We start from the raw sequence: 19,848 nt of genomic DNA, 5'->3' as shown, positions 1-19,848 counted from the left end.
GGACCTTTGGAATTCACACATGGTGCTTTCTTGCCGTCATGTGCACTTTGAACCTTTCACGTCACGTAGAGGAGAGTGATGATGCTGCATTGCTCTCGGGAACACCAAAAACATGTCACTCACAACCTTATCTGCGACGACTCTTCCTTTCACCGATAAATCTGTCAGTGGCTTACTCAAACGCCTGCCAGATGCTTTTAATATTTGAACCGTGTCATCGTCTCAGGCCTCCCATTTTGCGCCTGTCATGTTTGTTTAGTCGGGGTGGGAATCATGACTAATTTCATGTCACTGGTATTTAAAAGAGGGATGGGAAACAGGTTAAATGGATTTTTAGAAAAAAGTAAAAATATAGCTCACAAACACATAGCTCACAGCCTTTACTCACACACTTATCCACCAACTCACATCGGTAGTTTGTGAAAGGAGTCTGTCTTCTTGCCCTTACAACATTTCCCTTATTCAGTGGATTACTCGTCCTCAACAAGGCTTAATGGTATGCCGTTTCTGTGACAAGTTGAGTCATTTGCTGTGATCACTCAGAGTAACTGCATCAAGTTGTACTAATGGAAGTGGCCCCTTTCACATTTCGTTGTGCTACTTTTACATAGCAAGCAACAATGGTTGAATGGTAGTTTGACCATGTGCAGTTCAGAGTTAGACTCGCCTGTTTACTATAATCATTTGCAAATTGTTTTTGTTCCTCGTGTTCCTCCAGTAGATTGCTAGCTTTTAGGGCTGTCAATCGATTAAAATATTTAATTGCAATTAATCACATGATTGTCCATAGTATAAAAGCATAAAACATATGCTCAAATCATAACATGGCAAACTGCAGCCCAACAGGCAACAACAGCTGTCAGTGTGTCAGTGTGCTGACTTGACTATGACTTGCCCCAAACTGCATGTGATTATCATAAAGTGGGCATGTCTGTAAAGGGGAGACTCGTGGGTACTTATAGAACCCATTTTCATTCACATATCTTGAGGTTAGAGGTCAAGGGACCCCTTTGAAAATTGCCATGCCAGTTTTTTTCCTCACCAAAATTTAGCGCAAGTTTGGAGCGTTATTTCTCATCCTTTAGCAACAAGCTAGTATGACATGGTTTGTACCAATGGATTCCTAGGGTTTTCTAGTTTCATATGATGCCAGTACCTTCACCTAAAAACCTAAACCTAACCTAAAAATCACAAGTTGCGTTAATGCATTATTATCTTTACTTTGACAGCCCTACTAATTAAATATTTTAGTAACAGAACACAAGCTCAATTTGAGCTCCATGTTTCGGATGCGTCGGTCTTAATAAAGTTTATTTTATCCTTCTTGTTCTGTTCTTGCACCTATTAGATTTGGGATTTTGTTTTTAATTTAGTTGCCTTGTGTTTGGTACCTTAGCACTTGTATTGATCAATACCGCTGCTTTTATATCAAGCCATCAGTAAACAGCAATACGACAATAACAGATTTAATAATAATAGATTTTCTTTTATTCTAGAAAGTTCTTTCTTGACCTTGGAGACGACGGGGAGTTTCACAGTCTGTAATACCTTACGGTGTAGTTTAGTCCAACGGTTTCAAAATATAATGCAAGTATGTAAAAGCTTAGGAGACTTTGAAAGCAGTATGCTAGACAGATTTTGTGAAATTTACTGTAGGAAAGTTTTTGTGACAGCTGTCTCTGTTATATCTTCCTCTAACCTGCCAAAAAAAACAACCCTAGTTACTAGTCATAGCCAAAAAACCTGAACAATTTCTAACCCTACGGAAATCTCTGGCACTTCACCATGTCTTTATAACTATCTGGTCTCAATCAATCTTAGCATTGTGAAAATATCTGTGAAGCGGTCAAAAATCTGACAAAGGCCATGCATGCCCTAAATACAAAGTGGGAAATATTCCTCAGTAGTGTGTACTTTATAGTAGACTGTGGCAATATTTGTGGTACTAGGTAATACATTTCAATACCAATACAGACAGATGATCTCTAGTAGACTCTTTTGTCTACCAAAAATGTCATAAATCAGTTAAAGTTGATCCAGAATGGCCGCCTGAGTGCCGACTAGGTCCAGAAGAAGAGCACACCTCGCACCCATTTTTAAGGCCTTACTCTTTGTTGCTTGTTTTTGTACAGATTTCACTAAAATCTATGGAGAATAGTACTTCTGAAGAAGCATATGAATTGTTTTAAAGTGCAGGATGAAAACGTTTTCTGCAACAGCTTGTAGCTCTTATGCTCCAAACCATTAAGGACAAATAATCATTTCCACAACCGCGTAGCCATGAAGGTCAGTGATGTGTAAATGTCATCTGCCCATGAGGACCTTTGCTTTACTCTTTGTGAATGTCCGTCTGCAGATGAAAATTTACGACCACAAGCAGTTTGCACGTGTCGACCCATCTGCCTATGCAGGCACCCTGTGTCCCAGTGTCATGGAAACAGAACAGTTTGCACGTATACTTTCGGTGTCCGCATATGTTTTGGAATATAATTAGCTATTTAGGACATTCTGCTCAAGGACCTATTGTAAGGGGAGCTGAAAATGGTGCATAGTGGTATCTTTAAATATACATGCAACACTTTTTTAGCCTGGCTTTTAGTCTGTTTAAACACTTTTCTGTACCTCCACCCCAGCAACAGCTGTGGCTGGAGGCATTCGGGTTGTCCGTCTGTCTGTCTGTCTGTTGCACGTACTGTACGTGTCTCCGTCCATCCGTCCGTCCACTAGGGCTGTGTATTGGCAAGAATCTGGTGATACGATACGAATCATGATACTGGAGTAACGATTCAATATATTGAAATATATTGCGATACAGTAAGCAAGGCGATATATTGTGATTTAAATTTAATTTTAGGAAAACTGTCCTAGTATAAAGTACACACCAGAAATTTGAGATTTTTACCATTTTAGAATAGAAAATAACACCTTTATACTGCATGCAAAAAACTGCATGTGATTTGCCTCTAACTGCATGTGATTAGCATGAAGTTGGAATGTCTGTAAAGGGGAGACTCGTGGGTACCCATAGAACCCATTTTCATTCACACATCTTGAGGTCAGAGGTCAATGGACCCCTGTGAAAACCGCCATGCCAGTTTTTCCTCGCCAAAATTTATTGTAACTCTGGAGTGTTATTTAGCCTCTTTCTCGACAAGCTAGTATGACATGGTTGGTACCAATAGATTCCTTCCATTTTTCTAGTTTTATATGATGCCAATATTCACTCTAGCTTCAAGCATTAAGACTGAGCCCGCGGCAGCCTCTTAAAGACAGTAATGTCAGCCGGGATTGGCGACGATCCCGTGGGTGTCAGAGGGTTTAATAGTTATTTTTTAGGGGTGCTGAGATGAAATTTAGGTGTGCTTGAGCACCCTTATAAAGAGTCTAAAATCACCAGTAACTTCACACTAGCTTTAAAAACTGAGCCCGCTACAACCTCCAAAAGATCGAATAGCAGCCGGCCGTCGGGTTTTTAAGAGGTTAATTAAAAATCGATACAGTGTTTTGGAGAATCTATATAATATCGCGATACTCATGTGTATCGATATTTTCTTACACCCCTACCGTCCACCACATTCTCGTGAACGAGATATCTCAGGAACGCCTGGAGGGAATTTCTTCACAAATTTGGCACAAACATCCACTTGGACTAAAGGATGAACTGATTCGATTTTGGTGGTTATAGGTCACTGTGAGCTCACAAAACACATTTTTGGCCGTATCACAATAATTCATATGCTAAATATGGCAATTTCATACAAAGATAATAGATAATAGATTTCAAACAAGATAAAATGATGAAGTGATGACATTTTGGGAAGACATGGATGTAAACTGCAACTTGACTGGTTTGCGGAGGAATACAACCATGAGGTGGTAATTCTAGTTTTTTTATTTAAGCCATTCTTATTCACTTTTAAACTTAAATCTTTTTTTTTTTACTTTCTTTTTTAACATATTAAGTTCTACATTCTACTTCGAAGTACTCTCTCACTTTATTTCTCACTCTTCAATTTACTGATTACATAAATTTGTCAGTCATTTGCAAAGCACACTGATCTGCACATACCTGCACATATACACAGGTAGGTGCTACAGAGATAAGGTTTGAGTGGTTTGACTCAGCCAAGTAGCAGCTGATTTGTCAATCCCCCGTCTTGGCTGGTGTTTCCCATTTTCCATCTGGTCTGAATTTAGCCGTCTATGTCATCTCTCGTCAGTTGACAGAAAAGGCTCCTGGAAACATAGCTGCGGAGGGCCATCCACGGAAAAAGTGTTTTCCAAACCTGACAGTCAGTTCACACGCCATTTACAGCTTCAGCAGAACACATGCTTACATACACGTGTACATGTGGTGTGTTATTAACCTGCAAGGAGTTTAAACTGTAAACTATTAGTGTTTCATTTATCAAAATTAGCTTTTATCATTGTGAAGTGTGCTATAATGGACTGTTGACCATTCAAATTTGTCAAAAATCATGGTGGTCAGCCAAAGCTTCCACATACCAGATGTGTCTTTCAAGAGAAATTAAGCCTCCTTTCAACAGATTTCACTATTTTTCACCCACACACAGTTTATTTTTCACCGTATATATTCCTGTAATTCCTTCACGGATCAACTATATTTGGGTTAAATCCTTTCTCTTTGTCATCTCTTTTGAAATTTCAACACCTTTACATCAGACTGCACTGAAAGCTTGGCGATTATAATGATTGGATTTTTCGTTTCTCTGGCAAGCCAGACCTCCCGCTTGGCGCTTTGAATAATACTGAAAGCATTGAGTATAAGTTGGCAAAAGGGACATGATTTGACAAACTACTGCAAGGCTCAGTATAATTTGGGGAAGCTAAACTTGCTGATGGAGAAAGAGTTGTGTTTGGATTAGTGTGTGTGGACGGCCTGCAGCTCTCCAGTGAGACAACACTGCTCACTCTGTCTGCTCCAAACTGGGAGTGCAGAGGTTGGCTGCTCTATCATCCAGGTAGGTTTCATAGATAAAGGTGTGTTTGTCCAATTAGTGGAGGGTGGAGTGAGTTTCACGAAGCTCTATTGACACACACACACATTATGTACACTGTGAAAACGCAAACACACATGCTAATTGTTAACTGAAATATAACTAGGAACACAGTTTATTTTTTGCTTTTCAAATGTCTGGACTCACGGGTGTAGTAAAAATTGCTTTGAAACTTCTCACAATTTATAACTTTTATGACGGCATGCAATGACAAAAACATGTTCTTCTTTCCCAGTTGAGACACATTACAAACATTTTACAATTCTTAATATAGATATAAATCACAACAAGTTTAAAACAAGTTGTTTCGTTGCTCTAAGTTTGGCAGGCTAATTTAATTTGGCAAGTTGCGTAGCAAATTAACACTAATGAATGCACAACATGTTGGCAGTATGGTAATGTAATGGGTGCTATTCCTTCTCAAGAACACTAATCATTAATCTTTAAGCAGCTTTTGTTCTTGCAGCTGTTAACAAGCTGGTTTAAATAATCTGTAGTCACTTAACACGTGTATTAACAGAGATGCAACAGTGTTAATAATTTATTACTTGCTGTGATTAATGAGAAAGACAGTCAAAATATGCTTTATTCAGTGGTGGAGGAAGTATTCAGATCTTTTATTTACGTAAAAGTAACAATACTGCAATATAAGAATACAGTTTCGGATAAAATTCCTGCGTTGAAAATGTCTCTTACAGAGTAACTTAGGTATTTTTCAACCATATTTCCCCATGTTTTTCTGTCTAAGTGACTAATGCGGACAACAATTTATGAATTTGGTTCATTATTGAAGGAGAGCGCTGTGTCCGGCAGCTGCAAAACGAGATGTGAGAGAAAAGTGAGCAGTGTCAGTGTAACGTTATGTTCACTAAAAGTGCTTGTTTTTGCCACTGACTCAGCCTCAGATTGTTTTTATAAGTGTCTGACAACATTATGGAAAGGACCCTAAAGAGAAATAAAATGTCTGGACTCATGGGTGTGGTTAAACATGGGATTACTTTGAAACTTCTCATAATTTATAACTTTTATGAAGGCCTGCAATGACAAACATATTTTCTTCTTGACGAGTAAAGCACTTTCTGTAGTTACTCCAATACAATCTCAATCCTCCCAGAAGAAACAAAAAGTCTCATTTGTGGCAAATGCAGATTATGGCTGTTATGGGGAAAACATTTTACACTTGTTAATATGGATATAAATAACAACAAGTTACCAAATATGGCGCTATTCCCTCTTTAAAACAAGTTGTTTCGTTGCTCTAAGTTTGGCAGGCTAATTTAGTTTGGCAAGTTGCTGAACAAATTAACACTAATGAATGCACAACATGTTGGCAGTATGGTAATGTAATGGGTGCTATTCCTTCTCAAGAACACTAATCATTAATCATTAAACAGCTTTTGTTCTTGCAGCTGTTAACAGGCTGGTTTAAATCATCTGTATTCACTTAACAAGTGTATTAACAGAGATGCAACAGTGTTAAAAATGTATAACTTGCTGTGATTAATGAGAAAGACAGTCAAAAGATGCTTTATTCAGTGGTGGAGGAAGTATTCAGCAATACTGCAATATAAGAATACAGTTTTGGGTATAATTCCTGCGTTGAAAATGTCACTTAGAGGGTAACTTAGGTGTTTTTCAACTTGAACCCCTGGATCCTATTTTCCCATGTTTTTGTGTCTAAGTGACTAATAGGGACAACAATTTCTGAAATAGGTCCAGTATTGAGGGAGAACGGTGCAGTCGGCAGCTGCTTAACGAGCTGTGAGGGCAAGGGAGCAGCGTCTATGTGACATTACGTCCACTAAAAGTGCTTGTTTTTGCCACCGACAGGCTCAGATTGTTATTATAACATTACAGAAAGCACCCTATCGAGAAATGAATCCTTTTTCTTACCTTTTGCTTGATGCGGTCTGGTTGTTTCTGTGTGTCTCACTCAGAGAAGTTTCATTGTGAAATCTGAATATCCGTATACTCTGGCTCAAGTAAATACGGAAGCCATTGAATTCAAATAACTCATCCACGTTGTCAAAATCATCTAAATATTCAGCCATGACATTGAAATCTTTTAGATAACATTAAGCTAAGCTTTCTGTACTCCAACACAAAAAATCTGCCCGGCTGGCACTCCAGCTCAACACGTCACCTCGCCAGATTTCAGAACGAGACTTCTCCTTGAGCGAGACTCTTTCCATAATGTTGTCAGACACTTATAATAACATTCACTGCAAAAACAAGCACTTTTAGTGGACGTAAATTAAGGTGCCAGTTTACCCCGATGGGATTACATTGCAGCCTGTGAGCGGCTACTGTCTGCAGCGTTCTCCCTCAGTACTGGACCAATTTCAGAAATTGTTGTCCCCATTAGTCACTTAGACACAAAAACATGGGAAATATGGTCCAGGTTGAAAAATACCAAAATGACCCTTTAATAAAAAGTACATAAATATTATGAGCAAAATTTATTTGAAAGTATCAAAAGAAAAAGTATTTATAATGTAGAGAAATGGCTCTCTGTGAGTGTTATACTATTGTACATGACATTATTGGATTATTACTGATGAATTAATGTGTAAGCAGCATTTTACTGTTATAGTTGGTCGAGGCGCTAATTTATCTATTTATGTCTTATAGCTACTGTTGGGTAGTTTAATCTATAGAAATGCATCATAATTTATAAAATCATCATATGCTTTGTGTATGAAATCTTAATTTGTAAAGTAACTGCAATTGTTAAATAAATGTGGCGTAAAAAGTACAATATTTCCCACTGAATTGTCGCTGAGTAGTCACTGGGATTATTTATACTGAAACATCAGTAAAATCAAATCCAAGAATGAAATATTTGGAGGTCAGATTGCAGCTGAAATACGGCAATCTTATTTTATTTTATTTCAGTGCAATCTCTAAAATAGCCTACTATATGCTTTTAGTATAAACAACAGCTTGAATCTAATTATTCTTTCCAAAAAAAAATAAAAAAAGGTTGTTTCTGCCCATCTGGCTGTGAGCCCTCCACTGTGCATTCCACAGACGGCCCATTGAAGTGAGCTGATCCGAGCTCTGTGATAAAACTTAACCAAGTCAAAACAAAAGCTCTCTGGATAACTGCAGTGATTGAAACGGAGCTTTGGAGGCGCTCCCAGCTGCAGAGGAGAGCGACGCGGCCCTCCGAGCTTAAACAGAGCACAGAGAGGGGAGAGCCAAACTGCCATGAGCTGCCTGACAGCCACGGGAGCCGCGGCTTCAGGTTTCCTCATCTGGAAAAGCCACTGTAGCAGACCACGACCGAGGGGGGAAACAGGGGAGAGGATTATGCACATATACTATCTTGTCAGACTGTCAGAGGTGCCCCTTCAAGCAAACACCAGCACGGTCCGTCCTGTGAAATACGCAGTGGTTTTACTGAAATGAACAAATTAACTTAAACCTGCAATAGCAAGCAGTGGAAACGAGCTGTAAACACAACATTGACGTACAGTTTCCAAACTTAGCAAACAGTTATAGGCTTATTTTTTTAGCTTATGTACACATCCAGCATTCATTTGGAGTCGGTTTTCTGGCCACTTGGAGAATGGAAATCTATAATAAAATTTAATAGTAATTATCAAATAATACTCACTTTCTTTGAGCTCTGTTTTTGGTCTCCACCAAATCCTGAGGGAAATGTCTGGCTCTTTAGCTGCTTAATGCTCCACTATATTCACCAGCTAGTTTCTAACTTTGTCTGTCTGCTGTTTGGTGCTGAGCAGGTAGTGAACAGTGGGCAACCTCCGGGTCTGAGAAGTGAAGCCAATGCTGAAGTGCTTTAAGCTTGCATTCTTTCTAATATCCAGCAGGGGGCGACTCCTCTGGTTGCAAAAATAAGTCTGATTGTATAGAAGTCTCTGAGAAAATGAGCCTACTTCTCACTTGATTTATTACCTCAGTAAAGATTGTAAACATGAGTTTATGGTCTCAGTCTCTAGTTTCAAGTCTTCTTCAATACAGCGTGATGTTCATTTAGTAAATTATGGTCCCATTTAGAGTCAAAGGGATGATAAAAGCAGGGTACGCAGGGCGTGGCTACCTTGTGATTGGCAGGTCGCTACCACGGCGTTGTCCGGTCTGGGAGTTGTCCGTGTTTTTGTCTTACAACTTTAACCTTTTCACGGTGTGCTTTCAGTTCATGGAAGTTAATTGTAACATTTTCTGTAGCCTGAAAACATCTTATTCAGCGTTCGGTTGTACTTAGCTCCACCCTCTTGTGTCACTTCTGGTTGCAAATAACCAAGATTGCGATGGCCAAAATGCCGAACTCAAGGCTTCAAAACTGTAGTCCACAAGCCAATGGGTGACATCGTCCACTTCTTATGAGTCTATGGTAGTGTACAGTGTTTTTTAGAGCTTGTTCGCTGAAAACTGCTGTTTGCTGCGGCTGAAAACGACACTATGAGAGCAGTGAGAGTGAAGAAAAACAAAAGTTGCAGGCCGGACAACTAAACAATGAACTGTAACTCACTGTGAAGCTCCATCGAGCCGAGGGGAGCTGCAGATACAGCTGATAATTCTCTGTAGGTTCATCAGACCAGAACAAAGTCTTACAAGCCCAATACCAAGGATGCAAAATAACCAGTAACTGTAGCTGTTCCATAATTGCAGTGGTAAAGAGTATTTCCATCTGAAATAAGGTGGAAAGTAGTGTAATAAGTAGAAGTCGGAAATACTCATGTAAAGTACAAGTACTTCAAAGCTGGATTTAGGGTGATCTATAAGCAGAAATGGAATATAATGTTCATAACTATGATTTTAATATAAATCACCTGAAACTAAGAATTGTTGTGTTTTCGTTAGCTTAGAATGACTCCGTTATATCTACATAGGGAGCGGGTCCTCTTCAAGGAGTACACCATGTTCCTCTGCCATGTTTCTACAGCAGCCCAGAACAGACAAACCAAACACTGGCTCTAGAAAGAGCCTTTCCCGTTTTTACAAGGGCTGTCAAAGTTAAGGCAATAACGTGTTAACGCATCCTTAACCACTAAATCCTACACACTGGTCATGTGCATTACTTAAAAAAATAAATTAAAAAATCTGCTTTATCGGCTCTAAATTTGACCAGATTTATATCTACAGCAGTTTGGGGCCCTTATTTGTTCTTTAATCTGCTGCCAGTGTGAGCTGACAAGAAACTAAAAAAAGAACTTTCTTGTGATTCTTCACATCTAAGATTTGTGATGAGCCTTCCCAGTTAAAAATGAAGCACATTTGCGGAGCTAATTACATGATTAGAAGGCAGATATTCAAGCAAAGCTCTCATCTTTTGTTCGACCCGGCCGCCGCAGTGTGAACTCCCTCGACAGCAGCGAGGGTGTTCAAAATGAGATTGGAGCTGAACTACAGCCAGGTCTGCACAGCTGATGTATGTGCACACTGCGACCAGCGCTGTAGCCTCTTTGTCACGGGCGATACTCTAAACCGTGGAGCCAAAACACCGGCGTGTCTGCAAAAGACATCCAGGTTCAGTTTCACGAGAGCAATTGTAACATTCAGGCATGACCTTTGCCCCAGTTTTCCTGTTTCTCTGCCTTTGTTTCCCCCCCTCTGCCCTCTTGACAAGTTTTAACAAGCGGGAGGTTCCTGACCCTTTTGAACTGTGCGGCCAGAAGCTGATCCTTTGTGACAACAGCCTGGAGGGAGGTCTGCGAGTCATGATGATCACTGTGTTTCTGACTGATGATGCATCCCGGTGTGCTTTGTACCTCCCTGCCTTTTTAAAAATAAAAAACAAGGCACAGAAATTCCTCATCACCGGTTGGTCTGTTGCTACTGTACATCTTTATGGCCTTCAGAACAAACAGTCGCAATGTCTTTTAACATTTTAGACACTTGAGGATGATAAATTATGCATGAAGTTCAGCTCGCCTCGCCGTGTGTCCGTCTCCTGCTGGCTTTAACCTTGTAATGTGTTTGTGATGCAGCCATTTGGAAAGTTTAAGTTGGTGGGTACTGAAAAGAGACACAAGGAGGAGACACAAAGATCAGACAGGTACACAATCTCCTCAGCTAAACTTTCCTCCTCCTCCTCCTCGTCCTGCAAATGTACTTAGCAGCTGTTTCTGTGGAAGTCACTGGAGAGAGGCTGCATGGAAAAAGGAGTCGAGCCAGCTGGGTGGAGAGCAGTGGGAGGATTCTTTCCACTTCTGTCTGTCTGACGGAGACGGGCTGACTTTTCTCAGCGAGCTATTCATCTTGTGCGCAGACTATCACATGCAGTGCATCGTTTTCAAATGAAAGACACAGGAGACCAAAAATGAAGTTATAAATTAATTGCTTCCCTTTTGTGACAAAGCAAACATAAAATCTGTCGCACCGCGAGCCACTTCTAATATCCATCCATCCATCCATTATCTGTAACCACTTATCCCATTCGGGGTCGGGGGGTGGGCTGTAAATCCAAGCTGACATTGGGCGAAGGCGGGGTACACCCTGGACAGGACGCCAGACTATCACAGGGCTGAGACACATAGAGACAGACAACCATTCACACTTACGGGCAATTTAGAGTCAACAATTAACCTGCATGTCTTTGGACTATGGGAAGAACCGGGAGAAAACCCACACTAACACGGGGAGAACATGCAAACTCCCCACAGAAGGGCCCCAAGCCGGGTTTGAACCTGCGACCCTCTTCACTTCTAATATGTTTTTTCAAATATTTAGTTACATTTTTAAGCCTAAAAAATTGCCAACTACACATTAATAATGTGTTTCATTCAATAGAAAGTGTGAGTTCATGCTTGACTTGATTTCCTCTGGCTGTAGCACACCAGACAGCACCTAACGGCACATTATTCAACTTTCATTCCGCCATCTCGGAAAAAGAATGATTCCTAAAGTTAGCGATGTGTGTTGATGGAAAGTATAAGGGAATGGTCATGCTCTATACTGTAATGTAGCTCATTCCTGCTGCACACCTGGATGGTTCCGGTCCTTTTCAGTTCAACCAAACAATGGGATAACGTTGACGTGTCTTTAGTGAAAACATTAGGTATCTTTGCGAATTCAAACTTATATCTTAGAGTGAATGTGCATTAAAAAAATGTATGTAACATCTGATAAAGTTGCTATGATACAGAGCAGTTCTGTCCTTGTGCAGCTTTTGTTTGTTGAGCAGAGCAGCGACGGGACAGGACAAAGACAGACTGTTGGGTGGGAAAGCTTCATGTCTGTGCATTGTAGACACACAGCTTATTTCTTGTCAGACAAACAAAACAAAAAAACAGAAACCACTGTATGTATGTAAATCTCCACTAAGATGAAGTGACGTTTCCCCCATGTCCCCTTTCTCATTTCAGAGCGCTTTTATTGGGACTCCAAACTGCACATTCCCACGGGCGACTTCCAGGAAGTCCTCCATGACGATAAGGCTGCGCTGGCCTGGCTCATGGCCCTGCGTCGCGTTGGCATCGTCTACCTGACGGGGGCGCAGGCAGAGAAAGGCCAAGTGGCCAGACTAGCTGAGAGGATTGGCTATCTCCGGTTGACCTACTACGGGTAAGACTCTGTGACGTTCATCCATTTTTCTCTTGTCATCCTCAGCCAAGCCACTGTTTAATAATCTGACTCCCCACTAAATCCCGAACTGCTGAATTTTCCACTGATCATATTTTTGCTGGAGCAGAGCCCAGGGAGTGTTATTATTAAAAAATTAAATACAAAAGAGCTTTTATTTACATGGGAAAATAGGGGAAAAGGGGGGGAAAAAGCAGCTAGATATTTTGTTGAAAGACGTTCTCAGATTCTCACTTTACAACATTAATGTTTAGGAAAATGTGTCCACTCGTCAATTATCTGTAGCTTTGATTCATTTAGTTTCCACGGAGAAGCTTAGAGAGTGTCTGTTGGCCCTTTCATCGCACCAGAGTTCATCACTTTGACTTACTGCAGTGCTGATTACTTGAGGACAGAGACGGGGAAAACAACCTAAGAGCATTCCAGCTTTTTTAAGCCAGAGGAATTACCTGGTGCACTCAGTCAGAACAGAGGTTTGGAGCGTAAAGCTTTTCCACTGCCAGCGGATGAGCTCATACTGCTGGAAGTAAAGACACTGCAGACTAAAGCTGAAGGCCTGCCATTGGAGAAACTAGACCATTTTACGAGTCGGGCATCCAAACGAGGCATGCAAACAGAACATGGAAGATAACTTTACCTCATTAGCGCTCGACTCCTGCTGCATCTCAATGAAGTGTCTACTTCAGAGACTACAGTCTGAGCGTTCCTGTGAAGCTGCCCGCTTTCCCCCCGCAGGGATCCCTGCAAAGTTCATGTCATCTCATCCTTTTTCTCCACACAGCCTAATTGTCGCTGCTTATCTTTAAAGCCAAAGTTAAATAATTAACGTGGAGTTTAGTAATGAATGTTATCTTTGTCTTCAGGCACACATGGCAGGTGCAGGACAAACACATGGCAAACAATGTAGCCTACACTTCAGGAAGGCTCAGTGCCCATACAGACTACCCTGCATTGTACTTCACACCTGGAGTGAGTAAAATCTGACTTATATGGTCCATTTAGAGGATTAGACTGCACGACGCAGATATGGTTTCACTTATGAATTTATGTGCTGCTTTTAAGTTTGTTTCGATTGCTGGCATTTATGCCGTTAGAGTCGTAAAACGAGCATTTGTGCCGCATGTGTGTGTTGGATTTGTTGTAGGTGCAGGTTCTGCACTGCATCAACCAGGCCGAGGAGGGAGGGGAGAGCGAGGTGGTGGATGGCTTCCACATGGCCGAGGTGCTGCGGAGAGAAGACCCAGAAGCCTTCAGGACGCTCACCACGCTCCAAGCGGACTTCACCGACACGGGGTCGGACTACTGTGACTTCATGCTGCAGTCCAAGAAATGCATCATCGAGTAAGATGGGCTTTTTTAGATCACTGTTTTTTATTAACACACACACATACACACACATTTACTATCTCTGTGTGAAGCAAAGATTCAGACCTTGCAAAAATCTAAATGACATGCATTTAGAAAAAGAAAAAAAGATGCAGTGGAGTTTGTGTGTGTGATTGGAAATGGGACACTGCCATCTGCTGTTCAGAATTATTATGTCCAAAATATATACTCTATATGGCCTCCAACACCAGGTGGAACAGAAGAGTGTTGCATAATAATGTTCACTATGTGGTCTAATGCTCATGAGTCCATATACTTTTGGCCACGTAGAGTTGATTTTTAGTTAATGTGCGATAAATAAATGAGGCTTTTGAATCCTTTCTGGGTAAAAGGACTGCAACCAAATTACTATTTTCATAATTGATTAATATATTGATGATTTGATGCTTGAGTCTCTAAAATGTTAGAAAATAGAGAAAAATGCAAGTTTTCCATTGCCCAAAGTGATGTCTTCAAATTGCACATTTTGTCAATTTTTTTCAGTCAAATATCCAAAAATATTTAATGTGCAATTTTGAAAAAAAGCAGCAAATCATCACATTGGTTTTCACTATTTTCTGAAATTTTATATACCAAATCCAGATTATATCAGATTAATCAATAATGAAAAATAATTAATACTAGCCCTGCTAGTGAATTTGGCACGTTTGCTTGGTATTTGACTTATTTGATTAATTAATTATCAAAATTGTTGCCAATAATTTTTTTTGTTGAGCATCCAATCAATTAATCAACGAATAGTTTCAACTCTAAAACTCATGAGTCATGTTAGTTTGACATTGAACGTCTTCTTCCTCTCTGAGTAGCGTTAACGCCGAGGGCTGTGTTACGAGGATAAGCTTCAACAACGCCACCCGAGATTCGGTGCTGGACCTCCCCCTCCATCAAGTTCAGCCCTTCTACAGAGCGCTGAAGGCCTTCACGGACATCGTGAACCGACCAGAGAACGTGGTCACCTACAAAATGATGCCAGGTCAGTGTGCACCTCTAAAAACTCTACCGACATAAATACAAATATCAGAAAATGTACCTGTAAAGCCCTCTAATCACAGTAAAAGTGCTAATACTCAGGCTCGTAGTAAACAGAACATGTACCGGTACATTGACGTACAACAACCTCATCATCAAGGTCACAATGACATCAGAGAGTCAATGTGACCTCTGTCACTGTAGACCAGATTAAATTACCTCATGTGAGGTGTAACCCTCTCTAAATAATCACTGCTCTGCAAAGAGTCTGCCACGCCAAGTGACAGAGATGAAGTAGTGATATTGTATGAGTCTAAGGACATCCCAGTGTAGCAGCATGGTGCTGTCAGTAGAGAGACGCAGGGTTCAAGCCTCCATGTTGGAAAGCATCCATCCTGACGACGCGGCCTTGAGATGCTTCAAACAAACGTGTCCTTTAAACTTGTTTTCCAAGTAGCCACACCCCAAAGCCTGCCGTCATAGAGAGGGGCGAGACGCGATGAAAATACATTTGGCTAAACCCCTCACCTGAACAGCAATTATCCAGACATAGCGCAGCAACTGTAACTAGGCTTGTCGGGACTGTCAAACTACTTTAAGCTGTAGTAAGAGAGACATATTAGCAGTTTGGAGGTCTTTTTTAATCTTTCAAAAACACAAGTAAAAGTTTAAGAAATTGATTAAAGGAACACTATGTAGGACTGACCGCTTGAGTTTCAAATGGGTAACACAGTCCAAATTAAAAAAAATTGGAGCCTTGAACCGTCCACTCCTCCGATGTGACTGATTGCAGCGCAGGTTTTTGCAGTTGGAGGGTTACCTTCTAGACACGACCGCATTTGCCTCTGTCCAGCAGCAGTCTGAATCATTTCACCGGCGGTGTGTCTCAAATACTGGCTGCCTTGATAACCCAGCTGCACACGGACCACAGAGAGATGTGCCGATGTGCTTGCTGCCACAGCTGCTGAAGGCTGTGTTTGTATGTCAATTTGTTTCATATGTGGCGACAGGGTGTTGAAATGTGCAGTGGACGGGATCACACCGGCCAAAACAAAAACAGACTTCCTGGACCGGAATGGAAATTTCACAGGAGAACATCCTGGCCGTAGCATTGTTGTCTGAGAAGCCAGTATTTCAATTCAGCATGTGTCCTTAATTTCTGATGAAATATCATATCATATGTCATTTTATGATTTATTACAGTAAATATATTACATATTGGTCCTTTAAACAGTGTGTTTATCTGCTTTAACGTAAGATGCAAACGTTCGCATGTCTGTCGACTGGCTGACTAGTTTACTACCTACAGTAGTCACTGATTAACAGTGATTGTTACTTCCAAGGCCAAGAAGCATTTCATTAAGGTGCTTATTTTGAAATTCAGAGCATTAATATAGCAGCAAACAACTGTTGTCTGTGTAAAGATATAGTGGGTTAATGTCTACCTGAGCAGAGAATGAAGTCACGTTCCTGTGTGTTTTGTAATCCGAGCGTCTCTGTGCTTTGTTTACGTAGCCGGTCTGGCCGTGCGTGCACGTGAGTCCGTTTGCCCCGCTGGCTAACTAATCACCGCTGCTCTGCACTGCTTATACGGCGGTTACAGCTGATAATACCGTCTCAACCGACGGTGTCGTCGTCGTGTTTGCACTGTTTGTGCTGTTAGCAACATTAGCTGCCAGCCACCAGCTCAGCTGTCACCATGTTGAGAGCCGTGTGGAGGCAATCCCTCAATTATAAATAAGCTCTGAATTTGGAGTTTAGCACCGTTAACAAACTACATTATTTTGACGAAATGTAATTCCTTACTGAAATAAAGATCTAATGAAATATACCTCATACCTTCGTAAATGATGTTTTGGATTTGTTGTGTTTCAGGCGACGTAGTGATCTTTGATAACTGGCGTCTGATGCACGGGCGGAAGAACTACGTCAGCAGGCCAGACAAGTTGCGACACCTGGAGGGCGCCTACCTGGACTGGGATGAAGTCATGTCTCGCCTCCGGATACTCCGCAGCTCGGTCCACGGGAATATTTGAGCTCCGGAAACAGCCAATCTTTTTTGTTGGGCGTCTCTAAACTGCAAGTTGAGCTAAATGTTGCTCTCAACAGCTAAATCTGACGCTGAGGAAGTCAAGCATCAAATCATAAATGAAACAACCTGATGAATTGCACAACGATTTTAGAGTGAGGATGCTTTACAAAATCTGCAAAGTTTAAATGATGAAAGCAACTTTTCAAACATGTGACATAGTGCAACGCTTCAATGCAAAGATGATGAAAAACACCTTGCTTTCAGATTTTGAAGGTGCTGTTGGATTCAGTCATAGTGACTAGTGACAAATACGTTTTATAAGCTTAAATTTAACTAAGTGGGTTTATACATTTTCCTAAGGACACCAAATTCCGATTGATATTGTGTAATTTATAATTTTTTTAATACATAATTCATCATTCCCAGTTCTGTGGTTAAATATGTGGCTGAAGACGGCTGCCTCAAAATCACTCCATATTAAAGGGTCAGTTCGGGTGTTTTGAAGTGGGGTTGTATGAGGTACTTATCCATAGTAGGTTTATTACTTACAGTAGATGACAGTCGTCACGCCCCCAGCTTGGAGAAACAGACAGAAGCGCTGGAGCAAAGCAATACAGTGTTGTGGACAGGAACGGCAGAAAAACGTATTTTAGCCACCTAGAAGAAAGACTTACCTAAAGAATTGACATCCGTTTAAGTGTACGCTATATTTAGAATATTCTCCGTCAGTGAACTGAACTGAGAGTGAAACATATCTATACTGTTTTTGTCATCTGAGCCTGCTGGCTTTGGAGAGAGCTTAGAAAGGTTTCACTTTCAGTTCAGTTCCCTGTCGGAAAGGAGAAGGAAAGGGTTATCTGACGGCAAGATAAAGCGGTGAAAATACAACTCCACTTCAAAATACCCGCACTATCCCTTTAACTAACTTCTGAATTTTTTGACGATAATTCTGAAATTTCAACTTATTGCACACTACAGTAAACTGTTGAGTGTCTATTATTGTATAAAGAGAGTAGTGAACGAGGCAGTGATTTCACACACTCCCTTTGTAATGTAAAACTTGTTCTTGCTACCTCTCCTGTTCAATCATGTGCCTACACAAAGGATGTCCTTGACTTCCCCTTCATTCTGTAGAGTTGCAGTCTGAATTAAAAAGTGCCTTAAGCTACAGTACAGTAGTTGTACTAGAAGTGGCAGTGAGAAGTATCTGCAGTTGTGAATTTAAAAGGTCAGTTTAACCAACTGACAAAAATGTGTACTTTCCACTTAACCTTAATGGCACCTGGCCAAACAGAAAGTTTGGGTTTTATGTGATGAGGTTTTGAGATACAGCCTACCGGCATTTCCAGATTTGAAATTTTTTTGGACAAACAGAAGGATTAATCTGAATCTTTATAAAATAAATAAAACATGTAAAAAAAAATTGGGTTTATCTGAAAAATGTTTGTCATTAAGCTGAAAACCAGTCTGTTTATTTTAGGTAAGGATTGAGAAACCACATTAGAAAAACTCAACAGCAATTTATCTTTGATGATCTATGATGTCCTGGTTACTTGGATAATCCACAGATCGCACTGTGGAACTACTTTTTTTTACCAAAGAAATAGTTCCTGCCAAAACTTTTGACAGTTCTGTGGGTTATCCAGAGTATCAGGAGGTTTTCAATGTTTTGAGCAGCACATGTTAAATGTCTTTCACCCCAGAAGTTTCAGACAAAGGTATGCTGAGCATACAAGATCCCAAACTATGTACACGGTTACCTGGGTTAGGTGATAAAATACTATTTTGTAATATAAGTAAACTGATCCTTCAAATACCCATAAACTGTTATTAAACAGCACAATGTGCTCATGTTTCAATACGGCCAGTTTGTGATTGATTTATTCTGTTTTCCTGCTCACTCACTGCTGTTACTGAAAAATAAGAATCAGCATTTTCTTATTATGTGCTGGAGCTGTTGCCCCCGCGACCCGATCCCGGATAAGCGGTTGAAGATGGATGGATGGATGGATTTTCTTATTCATCTTCTTTGCTACAAAATCGAACGCTTTAACATATTTTTATGCATCTTAAAAAAAATGTCAATGGCGATATGGATGTACTTCCAAAAGCATTTTGCACATTTAATACAAAAGAAAATCCTCCAGTTTTAGTCATAAAAACGGTCATAAAAAAAGTCATAGTGTAGTATGCCATAAAAAAAAGTGATAGTATATGTCATGAAAAAGTCATACAGTAGAATGGTATGTCATAAAAAAAACATCATGGTATAGTATATAATAAAAAAAACGTCAAAAAAGTCTGTCATAGATGTCATAAAAAATCATAGTACAGTATGTCATAAAGTTACAAAAAGTCATAGCATGTCATAAAAAGGCAAAGTATATATATGATTTTATACATACATGTACATATACATATATATACACACACATATATACACACATATATACATACATTATACATATATATATAAATATATATAAAAATCCCAATATAGTATGTCATAAAAAATATAGTTTAGTATGTTATAAAAATCATAGAATAGTATGCCATAAAAAAATTTAAGTATGTCCTAAAAAAATCATGGTATAGTATACCATAAAAAATTATAGTATAGTATGCCATACATTTTTTTTATCGTATAGCATGTCCTAAAAAAGTCATAGTATAGTATGTCCTAAAAAAAAACCTATTATAGTATGCCATAAAAAATGTCAATCAATCATTTTAAAGGGACTGTTTGTAACTTTTTAAGCGTATAAATGTACCGGGTCGGGACACATGCGCGCTCGCATATGCGTGCGCGCATGTGTCCTCCTCCGCTTGCTCGCCTTCACTCACAGCGCGCGCGTTCTCGTGTACTCGCTCCACCTCTAGACGTGAACGCCC

At 40.2% G+C, this 19,848-nt stretch overlaps 1 protein-coding gene across 3 annotated transcripts in view; it reads left to right on the top strand.

Moving 5' to 3' along the window:
- Positions 1-18,815, top strand: part of bbox1 (butyrobetaine (gamma), 2-oxoglutarate dioxygenase (gamma-butyrobetaine hydroxylase) 1) — a 33,855-nt gene extending 15,040 nt beyond the window's left edge. For 2 of the 3 annotated variants that reach the window (XM_074622377.1, XM_074622371.1), the window contains 5 exons: positions 12,353-12,551; positions 13,433-13,538; positions 13,714-13,910; positions 14,762-14,928; positions 16,800-18,815. In XM_074622377.1, the coding sequence (XP_074478478.1) occupies positions 12,353-12,551; positions 13,433-13,538; positions 13,714-13,910; positions 14,762-14,928; positions 16,800-16,960 (830 nt within the window). In that variant the 3' untranslated portion in view covers positions 16,961-18,815. The remainder of the gene's footprint in view (positions 1-12,352; positions 12,552-13,432; positions 13,539-13,713; positions 13,911-14,761; positions 14,929-16,799) is intronic. The other variant, XR_012592225.1, reaches the window with a different exon arrangement.
- The last annotated feature ends 1,033 nt before the right edge of the window (positions 18,816-19,848 follow it).

The sequence above is a fragment of the Sebastes fasciatus genome, chromosome 2 (assembly GCF_043250625.1).
Source record: "Sebastes fasciatus isolate fSebFas1 chromosome 2, fSebFas1.pri, whole genome shotgun sequence".
Taxonomy (NCBI): Eukaryota; Metazoa; Chordata; class Actinopteri; order Perciformes; family Sebastidae; genus Sebastes; species Sebastes fasciatus.
Note: the sequence above shows the minus strand (reverse complement) of the source record. Positions and strands in the feature narration are given on the sequence as shown.